Source organism: Argentina silus (genome assembly GCF_951799395.1).
Source record: "Argentina silus genome assembly, chromosome: 3".
NCBI classification, from domain to species: Eukaryota; Metazoa; Chordata; class Actinopteri; order Argentiniformes; family Argentinidae; genus Argentina; species Argentina silus.
The window spans coordinates 26,438,895-26,452,623 of NC_139657.1; the positions used below are offsets into that span (position 1 = coordinate 26,438,895).

At 41.6% G+C, this 13,729-nt stretch overlaps 1 protein-coding gene and 1 long non-coding RNA gene across 2 annotated transcripts in view; both read right to left on the reverse strand.

Annotated features, from left to right (window-relative positions):
• Nucleotides 1–292: 292 nt before the first annotated feature.
• Nucleotides 293–1,531, reverse strand: LOC310802003. Its single transcript, XR_014554133.1, has 2 exons — nucleotides 1,142–1,531; nucleotides 293–1,086 (listed from the first exon to the last, which is right to left on the reverse strand). It is a non-coding gene; the product is annotated as an uncharacterized lncRNA (long non-coding RNA).
• A 1,488-nt stretch (nucleotides 1,532–3,019) lies between these two features.
• cspg4 (chondroitin sulfate proteoglycan 4) overlaps nucleotides 3,020–13,729 on the reverse strand; it is a gene marked incomplete at its 5' end in the record, with an annotated part of 54,683 nt that continues 43,973 nt past the window's right edge. Inside the window, 6 exons of the mRNA XM_083665996.1 lie at nucleotides 3,020–4,980; nucleotides 5,339–5,522; nucleotides 7,487–7,647; nucleotides 8,733–8,870; nucleotides 9,450–9,648; nucleotides 11,996–12,172. Coding sequence (XP_083522122.1) covers nucleotides 3,107–4,980; nucleotides 5,339–5,522; nucleotides 7,487–7,647; nucleotides 8,733–8,870; nucleotides 9,450–9,648; nucleotides 11,996–12,172 — 2,733 coding nt within the window. The 3' untranslated portion in view covers nucleotides 3,020–3,106. The remainder of the gene's footprint in view (nucleotides 4,981–5,338; nucleotides 5,523–7,486; nucleotides 7,648–8,732; nucleotides 8,871–9,449; nucleotides 9,649–11,995; nucleotides 12,173–13,729) is intronic.

A 13,729-nucleotide genomic window follows, 5' to 3' on the forward strand; every position in this document is an offset into this window, starting at 1 on the left:
ACAAATGTCCTTACTTAACTAAGATTAAAGGATCTTTATCATGTTTTATTGTCAACTCATGAAATTAAATGTTTTGTTACACCCAAAATGGCTGATAGTATCTTAGGTTGACCATGAGATAATACTAATATTATGGTGGTAAAAGTGCTGATGACAAGTATTGCGTTATGAGTGCATAATAGTGCAAGTGTTGCCTCACCAAATTTTTACTGATTCAGTGAGTTTTCATAAATAACTGGTCACCAAGCCAAAGGGATGGCTTTAAGAAAAGAGACACTAACACACTAAGGTCTCGCTCTATAAACCATTTTATTTTCAATAAAACAGTCAAAAAGTACCTCACAGACACCTCACATGTCTAGTATTTCATGAACATATCTCTTAACTGTTCTGAGAACTGGGCTTTTATGGCAATTTATTTTAGGCACTTGTTGGGGTTACCGTTTTAAAATCAATTTCTGACAAACAAAATAACTAACTGTAAGTACACGGTATAGTAGAAGGGACAAAACAAATAAATAAAAACCACGATGGGCATGGTGGCTGAGCAGAAGTTAACACCCACAGAGGAAGAAATAGACAGAGAGAAAGAGAGAAAGAACTGCATATACGTACTGTAGATGTAGCAGATAATGAATGACATGTAAGCATAGCAAATAATAATAACAAATAAAGGTCTCATAGGTTTTACATGATCAAAGTAATATTCAATGAGGTACACACAAGAAATGGTATTTCAAAAAAGACAACATTTACAAAAAATCCATTTAGGCAGGAAATAATGATCAATGGAATGAAAAAGAGGGAAATAGCTAGGTTTCTTGTCTATAATATTAGGTACTTTAGAAACAAACAATCAGACATTTCCTGAGCTATCCCCTGTCTCTTAAATGATGTATCTGTAACTCTTGCTCTGCAGAAAAAAAAGAGACAAAAGTAGTTGCTGCAGCCTCTAAAAATAAGAAGGTAGGTAATGTACACATCTATCTAAGAAAGTACATAAATAGTATTTTTTAAGGGAAGGAAATGTACAACTGTTGCCCAAATACGTTATTCTGGGAGACAATTTGTCGAAGAGCTTTCCAACTATGCGTTCTAACATCTCCTCCAGTCAGTTTTCATCAGATTACACAAAGGGGACAATCAGATTACATAAAAGGCTCTAAATTATTGGTAATTATTTGTATACATTTTGATGTCTTCACAAGAATGATTATTATTATTATTATTATTATTATTATTAATAATAATAACAATAATAATAATAAATCATGGCCTCTCTGGCATTATTGCTTAAATAATGTAATTAAACTATTAACAACATTGGCTTGTAAGGATTTAAGGACATTATTGATTTGCAATGTCTCTGTAAATTGCAATTGTAATTATTGATATGACTTGTTTACTTTTATGAAGGTGTTTGATTACTCAAACGGTATACATTTAAAAAAACAACAACAACCTCCAAACAGTGAACAACTGCTATTAATATTGTCTGGTGAAGTTTCTTTCTCAAACAAATACTGTTTGTCAATCAGTGTTCCCTAAAATTTCCTTACACTGTAAAGTTTATACTTACATAAAGGACATATGATTATGCATATATGGTATTTCAAGAAATGGTTCAACCCAGAAAACATTATTTCAACTCGTATTTAGGCTTCTCCACAGGTTATAAAAACAAGAAGAGAAAAAAAAAGTAATCTGATTTTCAACAGTTGCGATTTGATGCTAATTTGTATTTCAATTCTCAAACATCAATACTAAATCTCTGTAATTTAAAATGTTTTTTTAAACTATGTTAATTGAAAATGGAATGTATGCTGCTATATCAATGTTTAGGCCACAAAAAAACACTATATAAACAATGTATCTTAGCACAGAATAACTTTTCTCATCCAGAATTCAAATTCCTTATTATCCAACCAGTGGTGCATTCAATAAAACATAATATTGAAGTTTCTCTTGAGCAAACACAACAAAGAACTCAACATTTATTACATCTTAATTGCAGGCCTGGAAAATAGAACGCTCGCAGTTCTAAAATGACCTCACTGCTGCCTGTCAGCCAATAAGGATGCTTTTGCGACAACCACTGGTGAGTAACGTCCTGTCTGTGGTTACTAAATTGTATACTGTGCAGTTTTAGTCATCAGTGCCATAAGTCAGTCCAGTGGATCTAAGCAAGCAGTTCTGTTTGAGTGACACTTCAGCTTTTAGCGTTACGGGATAGAATATGAATAGCTGGAAATGGAAAGACTTGGGGCGAGATTCAATCAAACTTGCCTTAGAAAAGGTTAACTTTGGATACACAACTACGACCAGCACACAGTTGTAGTGTAGTGTGAGAACTGGAAGTATGTACATGTACCTTAGAGAAAAGTCTACTTCAGTATTTTATTTTTAAAAACTCAAAACCAGTCTGCGATTGGAAACAGGTTAAACATGGTTAATTATGCTAGTGCTTTATACAGCAGTGCAAGTTTGATTGAATAAAACCCTAACAACAAAGCAAACCAAAACACATATTACATATTTATAGAAAAATAAACAAAAAACACTCAAGAAAGGCACTTTGTATTTTCTTTCATACAGCATAGATCTACCTCAATGAATTGAATTATATACATACTTTGCCAAACCAAACCTACAATCAAACTATTTTCAAAACTTCAAATCTATCTTCTTATGTACTGAATTGAATAATATTGGCCTATAATAGCATGGTGAATACATAGGAGCACACAAATATCATTTTCTTTTGCAAACAATATATGTTTCTGTCCTCATTTGTGTCCTGTGAAAAAAGATTTATAAATGTCCAGCAGATGTCCTACAATAAATAGACCTGACGAAACCCTCTTTAGTTTAGTAACTGCCTCTTTGTTTGCAAATAGAAATATTCAGTGTTTCATGACCTGAGGATTGGCACACTGTTTGTTTGAGATAAGCAAAAGACCAATGATGTCAAAACATAATATTCAAAATTCGTAATACTTTTACGGCAAGAGGTCTTTGACACTGTAAGGAATGATTCAAGGACGCCGCATTCAAAACGGTTGAGGATCTACCTCTCTCTATTTCTCTATTTCAAAGCGCTCGGCTCTCATACCCAGTACTGATTCTTTTTTAAGGCCGGGTTTGTTGTTGGACAGTGCTGCAGCAGTTCCGGATCGGCCTCTTTGGAGTCCATGTTCGACATGGGGATGTTATTGGCCGGATCTGTTTTCCGGAAGGTCTCCTGGCCGACATCTCCATTTTTGGGCTTAGAGGCCACCGTCTGCACGTTATGCTTGCCTGTCTTGTTACGCCGCACCAGATAGTAAGCCAAGATGGCAGCCAAGAGGAGGAGGAGGAGGATGACCAGGATGGGGATAAGGATGGACCACAGGTTGTTCCGCCGTAACATCACCGGCTTCCCATCACCGGTGGGGGCGGTGGTGGGGCCGTTTCCTTGCGGCCACTCCATGTTGCCTCTCCAGCGGGGACTGGGTGGGGTGACGCGTGGGGACTCTCCAGCTCCGTCGGGGAGGTCATTGCTGTCGGACCATGTGGACTCGGAGGGTACCTTCAGGAGGGTGGCTGGGTAGACCCCAGAGGCATTGTATGGGGCTGTCTTGAAGGAGAGCACACATTCAGCAGGGGGGACCCCGTGCGCCTTTAGCAGGAACCGAGCCTCGTCCTGAGCAGAGCTGCCTGGCTTCCCCACGGTGCTGTGCAGGATCTCCATTGCCACCCTCCCCTCATCCAGGTCCTTCTGAGTGAACGTGTCCACGGGCTGGCCCTCACTGGACCCTCCTGACCTCACAAAGCGAGCCCCCCGCGGTTGCTGGATGACGCTGAACGTCGGGGACGTCCTGGTCTTGTTTGCCAGAGGTGTAGCATCCAGCAGCTTCCTGTCCAGCTGGACCAGGGCGCCTCTTGGTAAGAGTGGATCCTTGGCTATGTTCGCCAGAGGCTTCACGGTGATGTTGAGGACAGAAGAGACATTGGCCGCCCTGCTCCGGGCCACAAACGTGACGCTGTCCCTGGGGGAGGTGGACTTGATGAAGCGCACGCTCACCCGGCCCTCCTTGATCTGCGTCTGGGTGAACGCAGACGTCGGCTGCCGGTCCACCATGACGGCGGCATACTTGGGGTTGCCGGTGATCTTGTAGAGGACCTCCTCCTCAATGGGGCCCCCCGTGGTGGCTCTCAGCATCTCCTCCGTCACCAGGGTCTCGTCGTCGCCCTGCCTCACCTGGATCTCAGGCGCTTTGGCCAAGACCAGCATCCGGGCCAGCACCCCGATGTGGAGGGAGTGCGGCTCGGTGTGGTGCTTCCCATCCGACACAGTGAACTCCATAAAGCCAGCGGACAGGCTCCCGTCACTGACAAAGCCCACCAGCCCGGAGTTCACAGCCTCCTGGGTGAACTCGGAGACGGGGTCCATGGTAACAGCATCGACCAGGTGTCCGTTGCCCGGGGCTTTGGAGATGGTGAAACGCACTTCGTCCGGAGTGCTGTCCTCATCCCTGGTGTTCAGATGCTTCTGGGTGAGCACAGTCATGGAACCCTGGAGGACCTCCAGGAGCATATCCAGGCTGACCAGCTCTGGGGGGCTGGAGTCACGGCGACGGACTGCTATGTTGAAGATCTCGTCCTCCAGGACCACTGACTGGGCCGGAGAGGTCACGCCCTCACCATTGCGGCCCTGCGGGTTGAGCCGGGCCCGGAAGGCGAAGCTGTCGAAGGAGGCCCCGGAGTCGTCGTGGAGGTACTCCAGTTTGCCATGTGTCACTTCCTCCTGTGTGAAGTAGGGGGTCTGGCGGGACAGGTCCAAGCCCCCCAGGGTGATCCTGCCGTGGGCGGGGAAGCGCCTCACCTCGAACACCACATCCAGGATACCTCGCTCCGACTCAGGCAGGCTGGCTAGCAGGTTAGAGGCATCCAGGATAGAATTGTCGATGGCCTTCCTCTGGCCTTGCACTATGTCCAAACCTAAGAGGGGGAAACAACGACGTACGTGGGGGATTATACATTTTGTCATATAATTATTTTGGATATGTAGTGACAATGATTTGAATTGAGGTGGATCTTTGTTAGCTCAAATGAACAGCTAAACTTCAGAACAAGCTGACAGAGTAGATACTATTGGCAACGTCAAAGCAGGGGTGTCCAATATTATCTGCAGAGGACTTGTGTCGGTCCAGGCCTTTGTTCCAACCAAGAAGTACCTGACATGTTACTGCTTGGAATAAAAGTTGTCCTCCGATATAGGCTGGTGGTGGCGGGATATGAACAGAAATAAAAAATTAAATAAAAGAATAGACACCCTTGGTGTAAAGGTTAGTCATACCCTTGTTCCTGAAGAGCTGGGATGAGACGTTGCGGTTGGCAGCATAGTAGGACACAGTGATGGGAAGGACGTGATGGACGTCTGGGGCTGGAGGGGATGACAGGAGGAGCTCTATAGAGTCCCTCACAACCCAGAAGGGCTCCTCAGGCATCTGATGCTCGTAGAAGACAGCTCCTGACTCCAGCTGTGTGGCAGAAGGAAAAATAGATGGAGGTTGTCGTTTAATTATATCATGATAGTCGTAGCTTAGTGGTAACAAAGGCTGTGGGTTCAAGCCCTGCTCTGGCCTCTCCTGTCCTGTACTCTCTCTTTCCGTTCTGTACTTTCTCAATTGTTAGGAACACGATTCCTTGTATCCTCTCCTCCTTCCCCCACATAAGAGGAAGTTTCTAACATTTGAGAAAGGGCCTCTGTCTTCCTGCTGTGTCAATAAATAAAAGTAGTATGACTACCCCCATTTCTTAAGAAAATGTCATCATAATATCTTGATTAGGCATAAGAGATTGGATAAAAAAGACAGTGATTCATCATACAGTACCACTTCTTGCCATGCGTGTACACATACACACTTACACTGGGCATTTTGACTCTTGTAACCATATCTATTTTTCTGTGAGATCCCTCTCTTTTAAAACGGGAGACATACTATGGGAAAGTACTAAAGGTTTCGGTTTGTAACTAAACTGGGAGGAGAGTTTAAACACTGGAATGTGAGCGCGTGTGAGTATGTTATTTGAGGTCACTTTGTCCTGAACTGAACTGAACTGAACTCACACACACACACACACACACACACACACACACACACACACACACACACACACACACACACACACACACACACACACACACACACACACACACACACACACACACACACACACACACACACACACACACACTGCACTCTATGGGCTATGGTTCCGGCTGAGTCACTTTGGCCAAATCACCATATCATTTTTCAGCTTCTTGGACCTGAATATATTTTGCCTGAAGAGCTTTAGTTATTCGGCACACTCTTGTGATACTATCAAACAACATGAAAGCTTTATTGCCAAAGCTTATCCCCTTGGCAACTGCTCCAGGGTCCAGTGAACTATCCCTTTAAAACATTAAAAACATTGAATGTAGACATTCAGGAAAAAGATATAAAAAGTCATTACAAAAATTATTTGATTGCTTATTACGAGGATCGCTACATCAATTTCGGACATAAATTAATAAATTATTGATAAATAGCCATTGATTCTTAAAGAATATAATATAGAAATGCATCATGAGCTTAGTTCAACTGTCTTATCCCATCAGAACCCAAAATATAGGTTTGTTTTACTCCATTGTTTGTAAACAATTGAATTGTAAACAATTGTATAGCTTCAAAACATTTTGATCTCATGGATGGCCAGTCCTTGCATCCAACGCTCAGTCTAATCATTTGAGAGTGGTTTCATTTCTCCAGCCCAATCTCTCAGCTGTTTAACCAAAAAAGTAGCGGGGAGACCACTTTGTTGTTGTTTGAATCCCAGATTGCCCCTTTAAGTAAGTTTTAAGACCATGGTTATGGTTACGGGTAAGGTCAGGGAAAGAGCTAGCTTCAAAATCTTAAAGTGATTATATGGAACTTTCGACCTATGGGGGAGCTTGAGCTAGATGGGTCCCCTAAATAGACATAAATATTGACAAGAAATGACCTGATTGGACATACAGGGGCACACCTCCCCACACCCATGAGCAAGAGCTTATTTTGCAAAAGTTTGTTAGCCTTAAATGAAGGACTGTGTGGTGTAATGAGATAATACATCTATTAACTTTATATCATGGACAATACAATCAACATTCAAGCCAAAATTTGAAAAACTAACCCTTACCCTAACCCTAACCCAAAAGACAAAAAAGACATTTTAAAGCCACAGTCCGTAATTCATTAAGCCGTTTTTAGATACACATTTATGACATATACCCATCGATTGTTGAAGAATATTACTTACAAATTACTTTCGAAAAACTCCTAACCCTAATTACATATGCACATTTTCTTTTCACAACACAGTACTCACATCATATGGAAAACAGTAAACTCAGGAATGATAATTGGATACCTGCCATCCATCCAAGATATTTTCATAAAGCAGCAGTGCAGTAACTCACCTCGGTTTGAGAGAACTGGGTGATTTCCTCAAACCGGTTCTGTTCCTTGGCTAAGATCAGTCTTCCTAGACGAGGGGGTCTGATGAGAGAGTAGCTTATCTCATCTCCGTCCTCATTGGTCACAGCGTTCAGAATTGTATTGGTGATGGCTTGTCTTGTCCCTGTTATGGCAGACAAGTTCTCTCTCAGCACTCACAGAAAGGATATCAAAAATGTGTCCTCTTGTAATTTGGTTATTGACATCCTTTTAGCATTTATTTAAAACTAGTGCACTGCACATGCACCAGCTCAGTTCTCAACTGTTATTTTCAGTGAGGAATAAAACTATAAACAAAGCAAAGCTAAACCACAAACCTGTCTTTGTTTACACCTACAGTGCCTTCGGAAAGTATTCAGACCCCTTCACTTCTTCCACATTTTGTTGTGATATAGACTCAATTTAGAATTTTGGATTAAATTAAAATAATTTGCCATCAATCCACACACAATACCCCAGAATGACAAAGTGAAAACATGTTTTTTGAAATTTCAATACATTTATTAAAATTGAAATACAGAAATACCTCATGTAGATAAGTATTCAGACCCTTTGCTATGTCACTCTTAAAATTAGCTAAAATGGAAAAATGTCATCAACAAATTGAATTGAGTCCATCTTAATGCAAGGATAATAGTTCATGTAAATTTGGAATTTTAAGAGTGTCATAACAAAGGGTCTGAATACTTATGTACATGAGGTATTTCTGTATTTCAATTTGAATAAATTTACTGAAATTTCTAAAAACGTGTTTCCGCTTTGTCATTCTGGGGTATTGTGTGTGGATTGATGGCAAATACTTTTAATTGAATCCATTTTAAATTGAGTCTATAACAACAACATTTTTGGAAAAAGTGAAGGGGTCTGAATACTTTCCGAAGACACTGTATATTCAAGGTATTTAAACATATTCCTTAATTTACCTTTTTGTTCAAATAGTTTTGCTTAATTCACGTCTGACAGTAACAGGTGCAAACAAATGCTTGGTAACAAATGTTTGGTGCAAATGCTAGGGTACGAGTAAAGTACAGGATTTCTGTACAGCTTCATATCCGTATACTGTATGGGCAGATTTATATACACTATACCTCTCAGAACATTTTACTCTAACAGCAAAGCCGTAGTCGGCGGTGCACAGGCATACTATCCAGTGGCCCTATGGGCACTTGTTTATCTTTAATGCCTGTGAAGGTACTTCTGGCATCTCACCTGGGAAAACCATGAGGTCCTCCTGGGAGGTCCTTTCCATGGTGATGGTGAGTTGTCTTGCCGTGACAACAAAGCCGTAGAGAGGAGATGTGTGCTCTCCATCTGTCACAGTAAAACTGAACCCCCCTGACTCCAGCCCTGGTAGAAGAGGAACCATTCAGAAGTTAGACAATGTAGGGGGAACAAAAGTAGGGGGTTACAAAAGTTGGTCTGTAAACTGAAAATGAAATATGGTGGAATGCATGAAATACCAATACTAGGGTAGAATTTGATTCAATTAACAGTAAATTAATTTGACCCCTATATCTGGGGTATGGTTTGATACATTGGATTGGTCAAGTCAGAGGTTGATGTAATCTCTATAAAATAACATCATATTAAGTTGCTATTAAGGCATCACTGTTTATGAGAGGAACACACAGCTGCTGAATGATTGCTCACTACTGTATACTGGGGAGTCATAAATGCATCCACCTAAAAGTGAGTTTGTGACCTGAAAGGTCAGAGAAACTAGGCTGGAATCAGACAGAATTTTGCTCCATTGAAACGAGGCACAGTGAAATGGAGCAGAAATTACTCGCATACAGTGGACACTCTCATTTAGCAGTTTTTTTTTTCTTTTCTTCATAAATAGGCAATGCCTTTATAAAAACGTAATATCATATGTTCTGTTACATTCGTTCTAGTTTCCAACAGAAGAAACTCGTCAAGCCTTACCCTTGTGAATAAAGATAACCTCCCTGTTGTTTATTTGCGCCTGTGTGAAGTTTTGGATGTTTTCTTCTGGTGACACCTTAAGCGCCACCATGCCATTGGTGGGCGACTCTACGGAATAAACCAAGTCATCTGCGGGGGTGTCTGCGTCCTCGGTGTTCAACATATTGGTGGTGATTTCAGATTCTTCTCCCGCCAAAAGCTGTGGAAGAAGGATGAGGAGAGAGAGAGAGAGAGAGAGAGAAGGAGAGAGAGAGAGAGAGAGAGAAGGAGAGGGAGAGAAAGAAGGAGAAAGAGGAGGAGGAAGAGGAAAAGTGGGAGTAAATAATTAAGACACAAAGAAAGAAAAAGAGAAAACGAGAAGAGGAAAGAGGAAAGACAGAGCAAAACAAAGTTAAAACCTCCAAAACAAAAAGCTCATTTTTAAAAACAGATTTTAGAAAAGGTTAATTATTCCTTTATGGTGGACTGGCTGGCCCTGTTATCAGAAGATGAAGCACGTAGCATAGAGGGAATTACTCTCCCTGGGCAAAGGGTTTTAATGGACTTCTAATGGTTCGCTTGCTGAAAGGAACATTAATTGAAAGAAATGGGCCAGATCTCCTGAAAGACAGTCTTAAATAGCAGGAATCAGCAGGGAGAAGGCTGAGGGGCTTGGAAGCGAGAAGTACATATCGATTTGTTCTGCCCGGTACTTTCTTTCTCTGCTTCCTCCATCTCCAGTCTCTCAAGATAGAGAGCAAAGAAATCGGGCGGAGGTAAGCCAGAGCACAAAGCCTAGATTAGTCCTAAATAAGCAAAGGGATGTGTATTATATTTAGGGTTTCAGCTTACAGTATATTATTGTATGCAACATACATACTTCTCACATCATATCATCATACTACAAACCCAACTAGCAACCATGTGTTGACATATTCCTATTATTTTATATGATATATCAAATCATATATATCCTGACATCAGTCTTAAATTCATACACAGACATTGCATACACAGACATTGTACATTGCTGGTTTTCAGTGTATTGTGTTACAATTAATTTCTAACGATCTCTGGTGGCAGTATTAATTACTGCACTTCTCTTCCATGGAGCTTACCACTAGATGGCAGCATGAGCTAAGTATTACACCAGCTCCCAAGCAGCTCCCAATTGCTCCCAAGCAAGTAGGGCAAGTTCAATCTAAATTAGGCTGGAAATTGATTGTTTATTTAACAATCAATGCATTTTACACCTCAAAGGATGGGTTGCAAATTCAATTTGATCCCTCACAGTGGACGATGGGTTTCTTTGGGAGCCAACAATAGAGTATTGTTTCTGCCACAGTTACCCTCAATTGCTCTGATACAACTCAACAGGATTCAACAGGATGTCCCTGCTTCATAAATACAGTGCAGGGACCCCTCAAGGGGGCGCCACATGTTGGCTGTATACAAAATAGTCTTGATATGCCTATTTTGCTCATCTCCTTTCGTTCCATGATAACTCATTGAGGAGCATTGGGAAGAGTCACATACAACACACTGTTGGAACTGATATCCAGTCCCATAACTTATGGTCCAGGGGTCATGAAGGAAAGAATACAAGGACAACATGCCATTTTATATTGTTGGTATACTGCCTATCAGGCTGTTCATCCTCAATCTATGTCTGGTAGACTGAGGGATAGTGTTGAGGAAAAGGGGAAGCCATACTCGATGACAGTCTATGACATCACTGTAATAGTTTGAAGCATATTTTTTCTAAATTATTTGTTTACAAAGACGCTCACATTTCCTGCCCCTGACTACTCTAAATCAGAAGCAGTGCTGCTCAGAAAGAGCCCATAGGAGGAGCAGGTCTGACTGAGTGAGTGGAGAAATAGACGCATAATTATATTACATTTGCAGCAACACGAGAGACGCTTCAATTCGCTGGCCCCATAGGCTATGCCAAAACCCGAGGTCTTATCACCATCTTGGTTTTCCAAAAATATGGGTTGCCAAGGCAACGTCGAACCACAGACAGAGTCGACAGTACTGAAAGACACAGTTGGTTTACAGCTATATGAGATGATTATGGGGACTTTTTCCAACAATTTCCCAGCTCTAACAGTAGAATCTGCCTATTTGATCTCTGAGGTCCTGTCTGTTTGCCTTGAGGAATTCATAGGCTGTACAATATGTGTAACAATAATCTACATTATTAATGCCAGTCCCTTGTGAGTAAATGTTGCTACGTACTGTACAGTTAGTGTAAATGATGAGGCAAAGTAGTTGCTAAGATTCGATTAAATCACATCAGCCCCTAATCACTAGAGCCCAGAGGTTTTTCCTGACCATGTGACCTGACCTGGAAAAGCTATTGGCCCCAGTTATAATTAGGGATTGATTCGGTTCAGTTGTCATGGTCACTGGTCAGGAAAGAAAATAGGCCCACTACGCTCTTAACTTGAAGAATGTAGATAGTCAACCTATACAAAGTACAAAGAAAGCACAATATCTAAATACACTGCACTTTAAATGGACGATGGCATTATCCACTGTGCACAAAACAACAGTACCAGTACCTCCAGTCCGGTGTTGTGCATCAGTTTGGGCGGCTCATCGTTGACTGCGAGGACCGTCACTGTGAAGGTGACAGGCAGGCTCCGGCGCTCGATCTCATAGGCCGACGCTGTGAGTGTGAAAGTGTCCTCACCACTCTCCGTGCTGTCATGCAGGTAGTAGATGTGTCCAAGTTTGACCTGCAAAGGACAGATGAAGCCCCGGGGTGCCAGTCAATCACTTTTGTCACACAATGCTGGGGAAAGAGAATGGGCACAGACACATAATGTAGTAGGCCTACATCATCTGTCACTTGAGCAAAACAACAGTTCCTCTGTGTCCTTGGACTTGCTCAAAATGTGTTTGATGTTAGGGCTCGCGAAGAAAGGGTTTGGAAAGTAGATGGTTGCTGTTTTTGACTGTTAGGGTGATCTCAAATCGCATCATTCAATCAGAAGTTTGCGTTGTTCAGGAATAGCAATGTATACAATAGATAAATGTTATAAATAGATTTCAATGTGTGTGGAACACGCACATTCAACCAAGGTGTACATGTTCAGGTACTGTATGTTGTGTACTTATATATGTATATGTACATATATTTGAGTGAAAATAGAGGACAGAAAGGATTACAGTCTATTTCCCACAGTCTATATTGATCAATAATATACTATAATAATAATAATATACTGAGTATACACTGAGTTAGAACTGGGAGGGATATTGACATTTTAAAATACACTACTGTACATCCACAGGTGAGCGCAAGTGAAATTTGCACGTGAAAATGACACCACCAACCTAGCCAGGAACTCTAATGGAACTTTGCGGAAATGCAGAGGCTCCAATGTCTCCCTGCATGAATTAGAGTTCCTGCTCCCTGTACACCCAGGGGTAGTATGACTTGGTGGTCAGGAGGGTCTGCCTCGCTAGAAACTAATGGTTCCCAGATGGCAGCCATTGCATAGGAAAAACACCCGGTGTCATTACCGATCGAAGAAAGTCAGCAAGACAGCCTTTCTGCAAAATACAATAAACAATGAGTGGCTCTTGTGCGACATGTGGCCGTCACAATTGTTTCCATCTGGGACAAAGCCACGGTTCGTTCCAAAATCTTTAAATAATACTGATTAAACATGATGTCAAACTAGGAGGTTGGACACCGACCAGGGCAATGCTTGTATCTGACACGACCATGTTTCACTACACTTTTAATCAAAGAATGTGCAGTACTGTACAGTGTGTGTATGTGTGTGTGTGTGTGTTTGTGTGTGTGTGAACCTGGCTTTAATGTGAGGTTGAATGGACGCTTCCTTGTTTAAAGAACCAATAGTAAGACTCTTAATGAAAGTCATTGCTATATAAACCTCTCTGAGCTAGCTTATCTAAAGTGATTCGACAGCGGTCGAGGAACATTGCTTTTTTCTAACCTGATTTTGAGGACACCCTGTAGGGTTGCACATGTTGGTTTTAGCCCAGCATTAACACAGCATATTCAACTGATCAAGGACTTGATGATTCGTTCATTGAATTGAATTCAAGTTCATTGAATCAGGTATGTTTGTGCCAGGCGAGAATGGAACCCTGACCCTGGAAGTTCCCAGGACTGGAATTGAAAAACACTGGTCTAAGATGTTCTGTATCCAAGCAGAATCACCCTAATCCATACATCTGTGATTTGTTTCATTTTCACGTTTCATTTTCACGAGCACTGAGTTATCCTTACCCTATACCTGAGTCAAGCACTTTCTTGACAG